This window comes from Podarcis liolepis (genome assembly GCF_965112155.1).
Source record: "Podarcis liolepis genome assembly, chromosome: 17".
NCBI classification, from domain to species: Eukaryota; Metazoa; Chordata; class Lepidosauria; order Squamata; family Lacertidae; genus Podarcis; species Podarcis liolepis.
Window position 1 is genome coordinate 32,400,685 of NC_139571.1, and position 16,755 is coordinate 32,417,439.

At 43.4% G+C, this 16,755-nt stretch overlaps 1 protein-coding gene across 1 annotated transcript in view; it reads right to left on the reverse strand.

Moving 5' to 3' along the window:
• The window catches only part of LOC310696250 (uncharacterized protein), a 960,839-nt gene extending 945,160 nt beyond the window's left edge, over nucleotides 1–15,679 (reverse strand). The window contains exons 1-4 of the mRNA XM_083481566.1: nucleotides 15,644–15,679; nucleotides 13,891–14,152; nucleotides 10,958–11,087; nucleotides 3,554–3,669 (exon numbers count right to left, since the gene is read on the reverse strand). Coding sequence (XP_083337692.1) covers nucleotides 3,554–3,669; nucleotides 10,958–11,087; nucleotides 13,891–13,974 — 330 coding nt within the window. The 5' untranslated portion in view covers nucleotides 13,975–14,152; nucleotides 15,644–15,679. The remainder of the gene's footprint in view (nucleotides 1–3,553; nucleotides 3,670–10,957; nucleotides 11,088–13,890; nucleotides 14,153–15,643) is intronic.
• Between the last annotated feature and the right edge of the window lie 1,076 nt (nucleotides 15,680–16,755).

The window sequence follows — 16,755 nt, forward strand, 5'->3', positions numbered from 1 at the left end:
ATCTAGATCATTAATGCCCCTCTCCTCCCAAGATAAATCCTGTAGGTCAGGCCCATCCAACTCCCAAGAAAATGTGATCTACTCCCAGTATATATATATAAAAAAAACTGGCAGTGATCTATCCATTGTCATTGAGAATTGACCAGAGTTCTTCAGCTTTTCTTGGGGAGAGAAGAGTTATTAAACTTTTGGGGGGAAATCGGAGTTGTTGAGCTTTTCTGGGGGGAGAGCAGAGTTGTTGACCTTTTTTCGGGAGGACAATATATTTTTAAGGGGGAATAACATACACTGCTCACCTCATTCGCAAAACACCAACAAACAACATTGACTGGTTGAACATCGCTGCTGTAGGTTATGCATGTGCAACTGTCAAATCTTTCCCCCTGGGGAGACATAGATGCCCACCATGTCAACTTACGGAAGTGGGTGGGGAACAGAAGGAACAGCAGCTATGGCAATGGAGAATGCTCTTAAGTTTGCTTGGATCCTAAATCGCATACTCTTGCCTTACTGTGCATGAGCTAGAGACCCCACATTATCATGCCACATTTTCTTGTTCCTTCAGCAACTCCTGCCTCACTTACAGCTAGTAAGTGAACTGCATCCACCTTGAAATATTCAAGATAATCCCCCCATTTATCTGGTCGCATCCAAAAATGAAACTGAGATGAGTCACGACCCTCTCATGATTCTGAGGCTCTTCTCCACACTTTAAGTTCACATCAGATTTATTTATTATTTTAAAATGTTTGTGATCCAGACTTATACTAAGAGCTAATAAAGATAAACAGCCACTGTCTATTACATAATGGTCTGAGGACCTCACTGCCCTTACTTTTCGCACATCTGGATGGATTATATAAATGTATATGTTTTAATTTAAGATGGATGTGCTGGTGGTTATTTCATGTGAGCTGAAGTTTTTTGTTGTCATTTTTCCTTTTCCTTTTCCCTTCTTTATTTTTTAATAGCAAATTTAACAAACAAATAAAAATATTTCTTATAGTGCTCACCTTGGGTGGAAACCTCTGGTAAACCAGTAGATTCTACAAACAAATCACTGATGTTAAGGTAAAATTGTTGGCCTGTTTCTAAAAGAATTGTAATTTAAATATGTGCTTTTATAATCAGACAACGCATTTGCAATGGATCAGCTAAGTCAGCTTTCAAAAGCAGTTCCTAGTCCTTTAACAATGGACAAAGATTATTTTGTGCGTATGTGTCATAATATTCCAGTCCAGATATTTTAAAGGGATGCTGATAAAATGATGTTCCCTTTGAGGCTCTCATGTCTTTAGTGCAATTAAGACGTTACGCAATAACAGGCTATTCTGCAGTTGTCTCATTTTAATAAGGGGAGCGATTTTATTGTTTATAGTCAATTATTAATAGCAGTGGAACTATCCAGAGTAGGTCAACTGGCAATCGCTGCCTCTGATTATTATTTCATCTGGCTACAAACATTCATGCTTGGTTTTTAACTCTCTTAATAAAATTATGTTCGCTGTCCTGGCTAAAATGACCCAGTGCCTGTTCTTTCTTAAGGCTATTGTCTACTGGGGAGCGAAGCCAGCACGGTGATGCCCCTTGGGTTTAAAACACACTGCTTTAAACTAGGTTGGTTTTTTTAGACTGCAGCTTCTCTGCAGCCAATAGAACTTTATTGGAGCTGAGTGAATGGTCAGAGAACATTGTAAAGCATGTTGCAGGGCTGTGGCGTCATTGAAGCTGAGCAGCTGTGGACGTAATCAGTGCCTGGGTAGGAGACCACTGGGAGCCCCACATAAGTTGCTCAGAGAGCAAAAGATACAAAGAGCAGGGGGGCAAAAAAACAAAAACAAACCCATGATGAGCTCTCCAACCCCACTAACTGTTTAGTTGAGCATATTCATTCTTCTAACATCATTACAATGTCCATGTCCTGGCTTTGCTTCAGTATCTGCTGAAGCCAGCGCTGCTGGTGCCAGAGGCAGGAAAACATAGACTGCAACATTTTACAGATGGGAAGCTTGCCTTGTACAGAATGAGACATGGCTCATCTAGCTCAGCAGATCTCCAGGGTTCCCAGGAAAATGCTCAGATGTAACCAGGGACCTACTGCGCCACTGCGCTATAACCCTTACCTAATGGCTATTTCTGCTAGAACTTCCCAAGGAAGGGCAGTATCCGAATACAAAAGACCAGGTAAAACTGTGAACCCCTAGGGGTAATTGTTCGTAGAAGTGGCTTGGATAAAATAGGCTAAATGCAGAAAGTGAAGAAGTTGGCAAACTTTATAAGCGGGTAGGCTGAACAAAACTCTAGCTGTAAGATTGCTATAAATAAGAACGTACAGAGTCGTCTGGTTAGCAGTCAGACAGAAGCCTAATCTGCTCTGCTCTGCTAAAAATAAATGAATGTATTACTGCAACTAGAACATACTGGACATTCTTTTATACTCAAGAAACTCAGGCTGAAGGAAACTTCTTTGGCTCCCCCCAGGAGCTCTTAATTAGCTGTCAATTAGCTCAACCACCATGAGTGACTCTTGCAATTGCACCAACTAGCGGCTTTAACACTCTAAGAAGAAATGAACTCTTAGCTTACATTTTGATCCCTTCGCATTGCCATTCCAAGATAATAATAATACTATAATCAAGCAAAATACTAAGTTAGATCCATTCATTTCAATAAGTCTGCTCTGAGTAAAACTTAACTGAATATCACCCAATGTTTTCTTCTTCCACCCCCTTTTATTGAAAACAGCTTTTCCGTTTCATTTTCTACCATTATACCTTGCCCTTAAATACAAAACTTTCCCAGGAAGGCTGACAAAATAATAAACATATATATAAACCATTCAAGACAAATCAATGCAAAACAACAATAACAACAACAACAACAACAAGTGAAACAGTAGGATAAAAACAATAACCTACCATCAGTTGAACAAATCATTACAAGGGAAATGTTAGGGGAAATAAGATGGTTTTTGCCTGGTACTGAAAGGGTGTGGAGGCTGCCAAGCATGTCTCCCCTGGGAGAGCATTCTAGAAGAGGGATACCCACAACTGAAAAATGAATGCAAGAAAAAAAGATTTGCAGTTGCTACTCAGTTAAGCCTGGAGCCAAAAACCTGAGCAGCCAACTGAAGCCAATGTTGTTCTGAAAGGATGCATGCAGTGGCGTAGCGTGGGGGGTGCAGGGGGGGCCGGCCGCACCGGGCGCAACATCTGGGGGTTAGGGTTAGGGGGCGCAAATCCACGGGTTAGGGGGCGCAAATCCATGGGTTAGGGGGCGCAAATCCACGGGTTAGGGAGTGCAAATCCACAGGTTAGGGGGCGCAAATTACTTGCCTTGCCCCGGGTGCTGACAACCCACGCTACGCCACTGGATGCATGTATAGCTGTGATGTAAGTTTTCTGGGCACCCCTTTTGCAGTGACATCTCTATCAAATGTGTGAGATTCCTAATGATTTTCTGGACGACTTTCCTTTCTCCCCTTGCTTATTGCTGGGCAGGCCTTATCTAAGAGAAAGAGCAGAAAAGTTCACCCAGCGGCTGCTGGTTGTACCTTCTGGGCAAAAGGACTGTTGGTTTGCAGGAGGCGCATTCGAGGCACGTTCCCCTTCTGGTCTGGCTGAAACATAAGGAACCTACTCCAACATCTTTGAACCTCTGGCACTGGCACTGTTCAGAGAAAGAAGGCAAATAAAATATTGACCGTTTTTAAGAGTACGTCCCAGAAATTTATTTATTTTTAATTACATGTTAGGTGTAACATTGTGTGGATATGCCAAATATGTGTTATACAGGTAGCTGTGATTGGCTATAGCACCCTGTTGAATGTAAAATAACCAGATTTACTACTATGTATGGGAGGTAAAGGTAAAGGGAGCCCTGACCATTAAGTCCAGTCACGAACAATTCTGGAGTTGCGGAGAGGAGTCTCTGGGTCTCTCTGACCTTTGAGGCTCTCTTTAGGCCATTAAATTTTCCCAAGCCACACCCATCACAGGTTCTGCTCAACTCCTCCCTTAAGTGCTTAACTATGACAGTGCATCTTCCCAGCTTAGATGGAGAGGTCCACTCACTTTTGCCACTTATCCCTAGTATATGGCCCCTGAAAGTTTGCTCATGTGGGAATGTGGCCCTGGGGCCAATATGAGTTTCCCACTCCTGCACTAAAAAAAAATCCTCAAATGAATTGAGTGATATTAGATTAAGGCCAGGCTAGATGTTTGATGTGGTGAATGTGTACATTTTTAAAGAATGTAAATAGCAGCTCAATCAGCACTGGGGACACAGGGGTGGGGGAGAGTAAGTTTAACCCCTTCCCCCCTGCCATAGTCAATGAAAATTCCCCACCCCACTTGCTATTTTTATCCGGAGGGAAGGATACCAGTGACACCACTGGAGATAAGCTCCTCCAGCTCCAGCGAGAGCAGATTTTAGGTCATGTATTCCCTCGTTTACAATCACACAGATATGGGCAAACTATGGGTGGTTGCTCCTCTTCTACTTCCACATATATCTACTTGCAACTGAAGAAGAAGAGTTTGGATTTGATATCCTGCTTTATCACTACCCTAAGGAGTCTCAAAGCGGCTAACAATCTCCTTTCCCTTCCTCCCCCACAACAAACACTCTGTGAGGTGAGTGGGGCTGAGAGACTTCAAAGAAGTGTGACTGGCCCAAGGTCACCCAGCAGCTGCATGTGGAGGAGCAGGGAAGCGAACCCGGTTCACCAGATTACGAGTCCACCGCTCTTAACCACTATACCACACTGGCTCTCCAAAAGACTGTAGTCTTTTGTAGCAAGCCTTCTCAAGGCCAAGCTTGGATCGGGATGCCATTGGGACCACAATGGAGCGGGCAAAAGATTGAGGCACCACCCATGCCAAGGTAGTGCCCGCCACCACTCCAATTTACTTTTCAAAAGCTATTTCTGCCATTGCTAACCGCATAGTGTCAGCTCCAGTTTGACCCTTATATATTCAAGTTGGATGCTCCCACCATCACCCTACTGCAAAGAACAACTAGGAGGAAAGCAAAATGTCCCCAGACTGCCACTACCATCAAAGCTTTTGAAATAGCATTGTATGAGAAAGAAAAAAATAGGCTTTTCTAAAAAATAATAATACTGTTTTTATTTATTTTGATGGTACAGAAGATAAATTTTGAGAAAACAATTGTTACAACAGTAATCAGCAACTACCTTGTCCTGATAAAATTACAGACTTTTATCATGCCGTGTGTTAAAGTTTCATTTGATTACACTAAGAGATCATGCCACATTTTACCACGAGTGCTGGGTGGGGGCTGGCATTTTTGTCAAGGCAGATTCCAACTCAGCTGCAAAAACAGAAAGTGATTTTTTTCCCCACTGCAGCACTAGTTTTCAAAGGAGGTTCTGAGTCACTGAAGCTTTACCTGTTATTTGCTTGACAGAATTCTGGTGCAACAAGAATGTGCTTCAAAGACAGATGTTGTCTTCCCTTTCTCAGCTACAGGAGTCGTATTGCTCATTTTATTACTAAATTCTGTCTGGAGATGTGCATCAAGAAATGCTGATGTGATATTCACCCTGGGTAGAAGACGGCTTGCAGGGCTTTCTGGAGAGACAAGAATCTAAGCAAGGCTAAACAACCCCCTCTCTCCAGATTGAAGAACGATTGCTTTGTTTTTTGTAACAAAAAGTCAAGTAAATTGAATTAGAAGTGTGTCTACACCAGACCTCAATATGTTTGGGGCTACTAATCTCATCAGCACCAGCCAACTTGGCCAATGGTCAGAGATGCTGGGAGTTATATTTAAACAACGCCTGGGAGGCAGCAGGTTGGTTTACACTTTGTCCTAAAGAAGGGGCATCTTTTGGGGTTTTGTTTTTGGCTTTCAAGTCAATTCACACATTTTTAGTTGCATTTCAGCATCAATAAAACTGCTAATTTTTTCACTTCTGAAAAAATAGAGCTTTTCTGGACATCAAGCAACAGTATCAATTGCAAGCATTACTATTGTCATAAATTCAGATTCATTAATAAATCATCAATAAAGACCTGCAGTTCAAAGTGGTTCACGAGATTTTTTTAAAAAAAGGTTCATTTTTAATTATTACTGAGCATACAGAATTATTTTAGCTTATGTCATGAGCCACTATGAAGGTCTATGGACAAAAGGTGGAATGAAATAAATAAATACTGCATTGGGTGTTCTACTCACGTGTAAATACAACATGTGAGTTGGGAGAGTGGGGCCAAGTATGCCAAGCATCGTTCCTGTTGTCCTCTGTCAGCTGGAAGATGAATTTCCTCAGTCAGTAGAGCATGAGACTCTTAATCTCAGGGTTGTGCAATCAACCCCCACATTGGACAAAAGATCCCTGTGTTGCACGGGGATGGACTAAATGAACCTCAAGGTCCCTTCCAATTCTACACCTCTATGAGCTTGTGGTATTTGCAGAGGGTTCCAATTGTGAGGGGACCTTCCACAAGTACCATAACCTCTCCACTTTGGAAGTTCATCCTCCAACTTAGGGAGGCTGGTGACAACAGCAGGCAGAGCTTAGCATGCTCATCAATACTTACATGTTGTTTTGACATAGGAGTACAATGCCTGAATGCCAACGAAGGTCCATATAATTAAAGTTATGGTTTTCCCAGTAGTGATGTATGGAAGTGAGAGCTGGACCATAAAGAAGGCAGATCGCCGAAGAATTGATGCTTTTGAATTATGGTGCTGGAGGAGACTCTTGAGAGTCCCATGGACTGCAAGAAGATCAAACCTCTCCATTCTTAAGGAAAGCCCTGAGTGATCACTGGAAGGACAGATCCTGAAGCTGAGGCTCCAATACTTTGGTTACCTCATGAGAAGAGAAGACTCCCTGGGAAAGACCCTGATGCTGGGAAAGATGGAGGGCACAAGGAGAAGGGGATGACAGAGGACGAGATGGTTGGACAGTGTTCTCGAAGCTACCAGCATGAGTTTGACCAAACTGTGGGAGGCAGTGGAATCCAGGAGTGCCTGGCATGCTCTGGTCCATGGGGTCACAAAGAGTCGGACATGACTAAACAACTAAACAACAACAAGAACACAATGCCTGAAAGAGACTGTAATGGTTTGCCCAAGGCAACAGAACAAACCTTTTGGCTGAGAGTGCTTTGAACCTTGGGCTTCAGTCCTATGCACAATTACCAGTACTTTTGAGTGGACCTGTATAGGATTGCACTTAATTTAGTAGCATTTACTCTGAGTAGACAGGTATAGGATTGTATGTTAATACCTGGCCAATATTCTCCTCTTATCTTATCTTTGTGGAGAGTTCAAGACGAGGATCCAAGTGTTAATCTAAAAATTAGTTGCAAAGCCGACCAATTTCAAAAGGCAATGTTACTGCTTCATTACTAGATGTCAGGGACTGGGCTGAGGAGGAATGGTTGGAGCCCCACCCCCCTTTTCTGAACCTTCCCAAGGGCAGGAGTACAGTATTGATTTAGAATAGTGGTTTGCAGAAGGGCACAGCCCAGAGGGGGAAAACTGGGAAATACTGGGTGAGCAACAGCTAGAAGAGGAAGCGCCAAGAGAGATACAGCTGGTTAGATTCAGTGTCCTGGGACAGCATTCCTGACCCCCCCCCTTCGCCCAAGAATAGATGGGCTTGGAAAGTTATAGAATAGAAAACGCAACAGCAATAAGCTCAGATTACCCGATGTAGGAGTGACATATATTAATGGGGACAGAGGGGGTAAACCTTTACTGGGAGCGACACCATTTTTTAGAGAGAAATTTGCATTCCTTTGTCTCTCGTTGTGATTATTAAAGAACTTATCTAGTAAGAACACTCCTTTCATTTGATCTGCTTAGTTACTGCCACCAGGGGAGGGATCCGATTCTCCGAAGCCTGACACTAGAGTGTGTAATGTCTTGTTTTGCAATTCTTTCCCTCCGTACAATTTATAATTGTGATCGGTTTGCTGATGGGGCAAATGTCAGGCCTGGAAAGGAGTACATTCAGTGCCCTCCAGCTTTAGCAAAACTACTGATTGCAGCTGGACTCAAAGCTACCACCAAGCATTGCTTCAGGGTAGAGGGATTATTTGTTTTGTAAGAAGCTGGAAAGTTAAAAAAATGTGTCAGAAGCTAAAACAAATACCTATTTATGGGTTGGAAAGATTTGCTCTTGAAAAGTATGGTATAAATGAATAAAACAAAGATAAATGGCATCAGATGTAATAAACCAAGTGTGTGATGGCACAACCATATGGAAATGTCATTTCATAATGACTATGTTGCCACATAGCCACTGCCCTCGCTGTCCCATCTTCCCATCAAAAGTTGCACCTTTTGTCATCAGAAAACGTCTTAGATACTTTAAGCTGCCCAGCAAGGGAGGAATCAGCAAATACAGTACCTAAGTGTATAAATTCTCCGTGTGGCTGTGCAATGTTTCTCACACTTTATTACACTTTCCAGACCCCCCCCCCCCCGGTCTTCCCATGTGTGCAGTAACTTAGCACATCACAAGAGAGCTGTTGAGGATTTAGTACATACTTGGCCATTGTTGCCTCGCTGTTTATTGGATGCAGAGGAAATAGATATGTTGATGTGTTGGAAGGAGTGGGTCCTAATAAGTGCTTAATTTCCAGAACAAGAGATGCTGGATCTGGAAATAGCACTCTCAGCTGGAAGCCTGTATGCAAATCCCCAGTATATTTGGCAACAGGCATGGGGTGGGGGCTCTCTGTGCTTACTCCATGAGAAAGGAAACCCATCCCGAACCTGTGCAGGGTTGCTTTCATCTATTATTCCTTCATCTGCCCCTAGCACTGTGGACAGATGGTAACGACAGGGTTCAGCCCTGGCACAATCAACTGATCTAATGCAATATTAAAGCACGTGCATTAAACCTTGTGCATTGCGGTTTTTCAGCATCATCACTGTTTGAAGGCTCTATTGACTTGCACATTCTCCAATCCACATAGCTAACACGAAAAATGTGTACAATGCCAAGTGGGCTGGATGCCTTAAATGGATGTCAACTGCAAACAGCTTACACTGCCTCATTCCATAATCTTGACCACACAATCTTGCATAACAATTGCTTCATTCCGATGACAAACATTCTGCAACATCAGCTGTTTTTGAACCATGTTCAGAATCACTTTGTAGGCTTCAGACGATGGAAACTGCACCCTATCCCAAGGCAGAGTGCTCTACTTTACGTGTAGGGTGTGCATACACCCTATTACTGGGTGTAAAAATAAATTACTTCTCTCCATGGGACATTATGAAATCTGCTCTTTTATATTAAAATTGGGTTTGTAATTAACGTGGCAGCTGCAGTCACGTGAACAAAAGTTCAAAATCATTGTTTTTTCTTAGTAAATCATTAAGATTTTTGTAGGGATATCGTGGAGTGGACAGTGAGGTCCGGAAGGAGCACACTCTCCACCAGCAGGCGGCCTCAGTCTGCCTGCACGCGTGACCCTGGGGTGCAGGAAACACCCCCCCCAGACAAGCCACGGCTGTCGGAACATCGTCCCCTATGTCTGACCTTTTGCGGTCTCAGCAGTCAGTGGTGTCCTGTCTGTAACCTTTGTCCCTGAGACCTTTTGTCTCCTTCGTCATACACTGTGCAAGGGGAAAATGACGTGGTGGAAACTGCCATAATAGCTTTGTACCACCCCACGATCTTGGGACGGAAGATGTGTAAAGGTCACAGCCCAAAATGTATTTGCCTGGCTTGCATATTTGTCTCAATAAAAGGAGGCTCCACAGGAATGGCAGCAGCTCGCTTCAGCCCACCTGTGCGCAGCTCACATGATGATCAACACCTGTCTTGGGCCTTCACTTCAGATTTTGCTTTTGCTTTTTTGGATTTTGATCTAGTTAGTTTGTGTTCACAACAGACTTAACACAGCATGTGCTAGCCTTACTATAATGATATCACACATGGAATCTGGGCGGCATGTCATTCTTCCACGTATCTCCATGCCAGCATCAGTTTCTACCACAAACCAGTGGCACAAGAATGAAGACATATTATCTGGGGGGTGGGGAATATGGTGACTAGGTCTAGATAGTATTTATTTATACAAACATACATACATACATATACTCATACATACCGCGCCCATCTGGCTGGGTTTCCCCAGCCACTCTGGGCGGCTTCCAACAAAAGATTAAAAATACATTAAAACATCAGTCATTAAAAACTTCCCTAACAGGGCTGCCTTCAGATGTCTTCTAAACATCAGATAATTGTTTATTTCTTTGACATCTGATGGGAGGGCGTTCCACAGAGTGGGTGCCAATACCAAGAAGGCCCTCTGCCCTCATGCCATGGCAGCAAAGATAAGTAGTGACAGACTCGGCAACTGTTTCAAATTGTTCCCTTGTAAAAAGTGCAAAAACATAGGAAGGTGCTTTATACATAGTCTAATTGGTGTGTAAGGTCTGATGAAATGGACAGTTGCCTTGAGTAACCATCCAGCCAAAGCCAAGGTCCCATTTCCATTACGAACATATGCTGGGTTCATTCCCCCTTTGACCATCATTATTTCCTTAAGGAATCCTAGGAACTTAAGTCTGACAAAGTGCTGAGGATTTTCTACTTGGGCCTCTATCCATTCCTTTCACAGATCTAACAGATTTTAAAGGGGAGAGCAAATGGCTCAAACCAGCACAGTCTATTACATGGAGAAACTATGCCGCTAATAATATCACCATAAATATGCCATTAATTAAACTTATTTTGGCTACGTAACGGGTAAAAGGCGCTGTATGAAGTCACTTTGAAGGGATACATTTTTTTAAGCATGCAAATACTGTACTGTAAAAAGGATTACAGGAATGTGTTCAGCAATTATTGGTGTGGACAGAAATAGCACTTTATCCTTCAGAGGCCAAGAGAGAAGATTAAGGTGTGAGTCACAGCAGTGGCTGATGCTTTTTTTTTTAAATAAAGGGATGCTCTTACTTTTGCAGGTCTCGGCATGGATCGCAATCCAGTTGGCTTGAGATGGATTTGTAATTGCCGTAAGGATCTGACCATCGTTCTTTTGGAAGTGACTGGCATAGATTCCCATAGTCCAAACAAATCCTACAACCTGAAGCAATGCAGTAAACTACTGTTAGGAGAACTCGATTCTGCTACACTAGAGAACTAGAAATCCTCACTTTATTCTAGTGCAGAGTAGGGACACTTTTTCAGTGTGATAGCTCCATTTCCTTCTGGGCAAGCCTTCAGGGACAAAAGGCCTGTGGTGGGTGTGGGCAGAGTGAGGAATGTATATTTTACCTACAGTAAGTACAGTAAGGCCAGGTTCTATACAAACACCCTCCTCTCTTTCCTGTGTTAAAGGTAAAGGGACCCCTGACCATTAGGTCCAGTCGTGACCGACTCTGGGGTTGCACTCATCTTGCTTTATTGGCCGAGGGAGCCGGCATTCAGCTTCCGGATCATGTGGCCAGCATGACTAAGCCGCTTCTGGCGAACCAGAGCAGCGCACGGAAACGCCGTTTACCTTCCCACCGGAGCAGTACCTATTTATCTACTTGTACTTAGACATGCTTTCGAACTGCTAGGTTGGCAGGAGCAGGGACCGAGCAACAGGAGCTCACACCGTCACAGGGGATTTGAACCGCTGACCTTCCGATCAGCAAGTCCTAGGCTCTGTGGTTTAACCCACAGCGCCACCTGCGTCCCTTTTCCTGCGTTGTTAACTGTTAATTTTGAACGGGCTCCTTCGCAGTCCTGTTTCAAGTCTTACCAGCTTTGGGGAAAACTAAGTTTGGAATCCTAAACAGATATGCTTGGAAGTAAGCTGCAGTGAAATCAGTGGAATTTCCTTCTGAGAAAATATATAAGATTTTGTATATTTATTTTAATTTTATTTATGTATTGAATTTATATACCGTCCTATACCCGGGGGTGTCAGGGCGGTTCACAGAATAATTTGGCTGTAGGACTCTACTGCTTGCCAGGAAAAAAATTCCATTGACTTTTTCGGCCTTGCATACTATGGGGCTGGATATATATCTTTTCATGACCTATTCGTGCATTAAACATAGGCCATCTGAAGCTACAGTTTGCTAGTAGCCATGATGACTGTATACAGGGTTTCCCAAACACAGGTCTCCAGCTGTTTTTGGACTACAGTTCCTATCATCCTTGAGCACTGGTCCTGCTAGTTAGGGATGATGGGAGATGTAGTCCAAAACCAACTGGAAACTCACATTTGGGAAACCCTGCTTTATTCCATCTCCAGTACAAGAACAGATAGGTCTCTATATACCAGTTTCTGGGAATTGTTCTGGTGGACTTCCCCATAGGCCTATGATCGGCCACTATGAGAATAGGGTAAAGATGCTGCACAAAATGCTCCTTTGTTCTGATCCAGTAGGGTTCTATTTCAAGTCTTACTTACTTACTTATTTTCTAATGCTAGGAAGAAAGTATCATAGGTAAATTGGAACAAGCTCCATGCAAAGGCAATAGTTTTTAAGAAACTCTTTGAGGATATTTAACATTTCAGAAGTTATCTCCCATCACACTCATTTGGAAAGTGCCACCCTCCCCCATCCCACCCCCACCCCCATAAATAAATAAATGTGCCAGTAACAGATTTTGAGCCTGGAGTTACAGAAGATAGATATGGAAATTGAGAGAAGCATCCTTGCCTGAGGTGTGCATACTCATTTGAAAAAATCCAATCACTGTCTCCAAGCCAGCAAGTTTACATGTTGTTGTTGTTTTGAAACCAAAACATGTGCATAGAATGGGATGAGAAACATGCCACCCATACTCAATGATGCCTCAGAGCTTGGGTGTAGGTAGGGAACCTGTGTTTCTCCAGCCAAACTAGTAACAAACTATAGCAAAAGTGCTTCTGACTTTGAGGTCATCATGTTAATTCACAATCTGAATTAACTCGAGACACAGCTTTGCTGAGTTTGTGGCAAAAAGAAACAAAGGTTTTAGGGAGTGGTCTTGCCCTGTGGCTCCCTGAAGGGGTGACCCGAAAGAGAAATACTCTGAGTCAATACTTTGCAGATACCCCCACTATCTGCAGCAGGCCATACCCTAGAAGTGGTACTGTGTACCCTGATACCAAGCTGCTGTTAATGTCCAAAAACAAGGCCATCTTAGATGGCCTTGCATCCACACATACACCCATGTGCCTCTCTTCAAACACTGGTAGTGATGGCAGTGGTTGCTAGCCACTGGAGCAGGGGGGCTAGATGTTACAAATTTGCCACCCCCAATTTAGTGCCCCACACTTTCTTGCTGTCCTGGACCCATTGAAATAGTTCCACTGCCTAGTTCCCCTCCTTATGCAGAAGCAACACCTGCAGAAACTAAATGGGGCAGTGTGGAAGCATGTTCTTTCTTCCCACTTCAGTAGAACAAGAGCTGCTTCTCACCTCTGGCAATGCTGTTGGGGAAATGGCCAAAGAGTTTTTGTTTTTAAATTATTCCAGGAAAGCAGATTTGCAAGGGGAGGGAGGGAAGAAAGCCGAGAGAGAGAGGGGGGGGGCTCTGCTCCTTTAAACTAGTTTAAGCAGTTGAAGTTACAGATATGCTTGGGGTTGCTATTGCCTGAAGTGAGAGACAGAGAAATGGCTGAGGAACATGTCAGTCTTGCTGCTCCCAGGCACTTTTCCTGAAACAAAACAAAGGACTCCCTTGCCCCCTTCTTCCACATACAAGTTTGATGAATCCTTTTGAAAGAACTCCGACAAAGAGGGAGAGAGAGAGGTTGCAGTTCTGAAGCAAGTACTCCCCACACTGACAGCTCTGCCTCGCATATAATATTACACCTTGAAAGGAAAGATCAAGCATAATTTAGAAAACGTCTCAAGATCAACGGAGCAGGGAAGCGGGGACGAAAAGAGCAGCAATGCACTCACCTCGTTTGTTTGTTCTCTCTGCAATACACAAACACACCTTTTCAGGTTGCTACAATGCACTGTATCCAGGAAAAGCCTCCTCATCTTGTTATTGGATGGAAGTTCTCAGGGCTTGTCTTTGCCCAGAAGCTCATGGCAAATGCCGGTGGGGTGGGAAGGGGGGAGAGAGTCACAATAGCATAACCCGCTGTTGCCTGGCCTTCGTCTCATTCTTCCAGAGCTACCAGAGCCTTCAGTTGAGCTTGGAGGAGGGCTTTGTTGTCTGTATGTAGCAAGGAGAGAGAATGCCTCACTGTACAAGGAAACAAAATTAGTGGTTGCTTCCTAAGGGAACAACCCAGGCTTAAAAAAAACACCAAATCTGCTCCTTATTTATTGCTAAGAGGAACTTGTGAGCAGCAATTAATGCAGTCAAATTATTTGTAAATTAAATAGATTAAATCGTTTAATTTGTAAATTGAATAAATAACTTGCTGTTGAGAGCTCAAGATTTCCCTCTAAGTAGGGATGGAGGAGAAATTTGATGCAGTTGACTTTGAAAAGTGAACCTACCTAATTCACACTTTCCCAAGTAATATGCAAACTGAAATCCAAGCATCCTTTGACATTTGCCCTTACGTGAATTTTGCAATACAGTTCTCAAGCCAAGTAACGTGTACGGAAAATCCATCTGCTACAGTAAAGTGCGCATATGAATGCATATACCATATTCATAAAAAATGACATACAAAAAAGCAATATATTAGGGAAATTGCTTTGCAAACCTGTTTGTCTTAGGCAAAATTGCACACATGGGTGTCTATTAGTAGAAGTTCACTTTAAAATGCTGACCAATTTTTACGAGGACATTTTTAATATATCACAAATTAATGCCAAAATGTAGAGAACTGAAGAACGGGCAAATGAGAAACCGAGGGAAGCCAAAACTGACACATTCACCCATCTCTACCGATTAAGCACATCATCACACCTGAAAGCCTTTCTATGCATAGGGCTCGCGAGAAATGGCCTCTGAGCATGCTCAGATGAACTCTGCCTTAGGATGATTTTGTATGTTATACAAGACATTGAGAACAAGTTCTGGGACTGAGATCTGGAAGACTCTCACACTTAGAGCTGACACTTTTTAGCCTGCCAGCTTATGAACAGTTCAGTCAGCCACTCACTGTGGCAGAGTACAACATCTCAGGGTGAAAAATATCATCCTTGGGACCCTGCCGGCATTTTATTTTAGTGATTAACTACAGAGCTTGAGATCTAGCCACAAATTCCTTGTTATCCCATAATATGCCTTCTGCAATCTGGTGCCCTTCAGAAGTTTTGGACTAAAATTCTCAGCATCCCCAACCAGTATGGTAACCTGAAAAATCTGGAGGGCACCAGGTTGGAAAAGGCTACCATAAAGGAATTACAGTGGTACCTCGGGTTACAGATGCTTCAAGTTACAGACGCTTCAGGTTACAGACTCCACTAACCCAGAAATAGTACCTCAGGTTAAGAACTTTGCTTCAGGATGAGAACAGAAATCACATGTCAGCAGTGCGGCAGCAGCGGGAGGCCCCATTAGCTAAAGTGGTACCTCAGATTAAGAACAGCTTCAGGTTAAGAACAGACCTCCAGAACAAATTAAGTTCTTAACCCGAGGTACCACTGTACAGCTTTCCAGAGTGTGGTTAACAGACAAGATAACACCAGTATAAATAAAATTTCAGCACCCCATCCCCTTTCCCCCCTAATTCTATCCTACACTTACATTTTAGCAAATTTCTGCTGCTTTTGAAGAAGAACTCTGTCCCTTTGCCCTTAAAAATGTGTTCCTGCAAATGAAAGCAGCTCTGATCAAAGAATGTTTACTTTGGACACACAATTCAGTTTGCTCATTGAACATGTGAGCAAACACCACCCATGCTCTGCTTTCTCCCTATTATGGAGAGAGTTTTCAAAATATGAACTGTCCACGGAAATTATAAGCAAATGTCAGTCTTTCCTGTCACAGTTTAAGCTTTACCTAAATTGCTTTCTGTTGGGCCAGCCCTAGATTTCCAGGATATAATGAGAAGTAGAATAAAAATGTTGTACCAAAAGCACAACCTCCTATATCACCTTCCAGCTGAGATTATTCCTTTCCCTGTCCTGTGATATAGGATGTCTGTCTGCAGGCCTCAACTACTAAAGTTGCTTAGAGATGCAGTGGGACTCACTTCTGAGTAGGTGTGCATAGGATTGTGCAGATAGTTCATTTCAATGCAAATTAGTGTAAAGTAAGTATGTTTTTGAGACAGGGGCGTAAGAAGGGGATACAAACATCCCTAGGCCAGTCTCCAATGCTCCTGTTCCACTAGCATAAGAAATTTGCACTAGCAGAACAGAACTCTCCCCAGCAGCTCCTCTATATCTCAAAATCAGCTCAAAGGGGTTGCGGGACCCTTAGCAGATTTGATTCCAGCATGCAGCAGGAGGAGAGGAAACTGAATTGGCTCAGCACCAATGGAGCTCTGCTTTGGACATAGTCCCTATTTTACTATGATCAGGAGTGGAGGAAGGGGGTGAGGTGGGGGCAGTCCGCCCCAGGTGTCACCACTGAGGGGGGTGAGAAAATGCCGAGTGGCACTCACCAGTGTGGCCAGCGTGGTGTAGTGGTTAAGAGTGGAGGACTCGTAATCTGGTGAACCGGGTTCGCTCCCCCACATGCAGCTGCTGGGTGACCTTGGGCCAGTCACACTTCTCTGAAGTCTCTCAGCCCCACTCACCTCACAGAGTGTTTGTTGTGGGGGAGGAAGGGAAAGGCGATTGTTAGCCGCTTTGAGACTCCTTAGGGTAGTGATAAAGCGGGGTATCAAATGCAAACTCTTCTTCTTCTTCTTC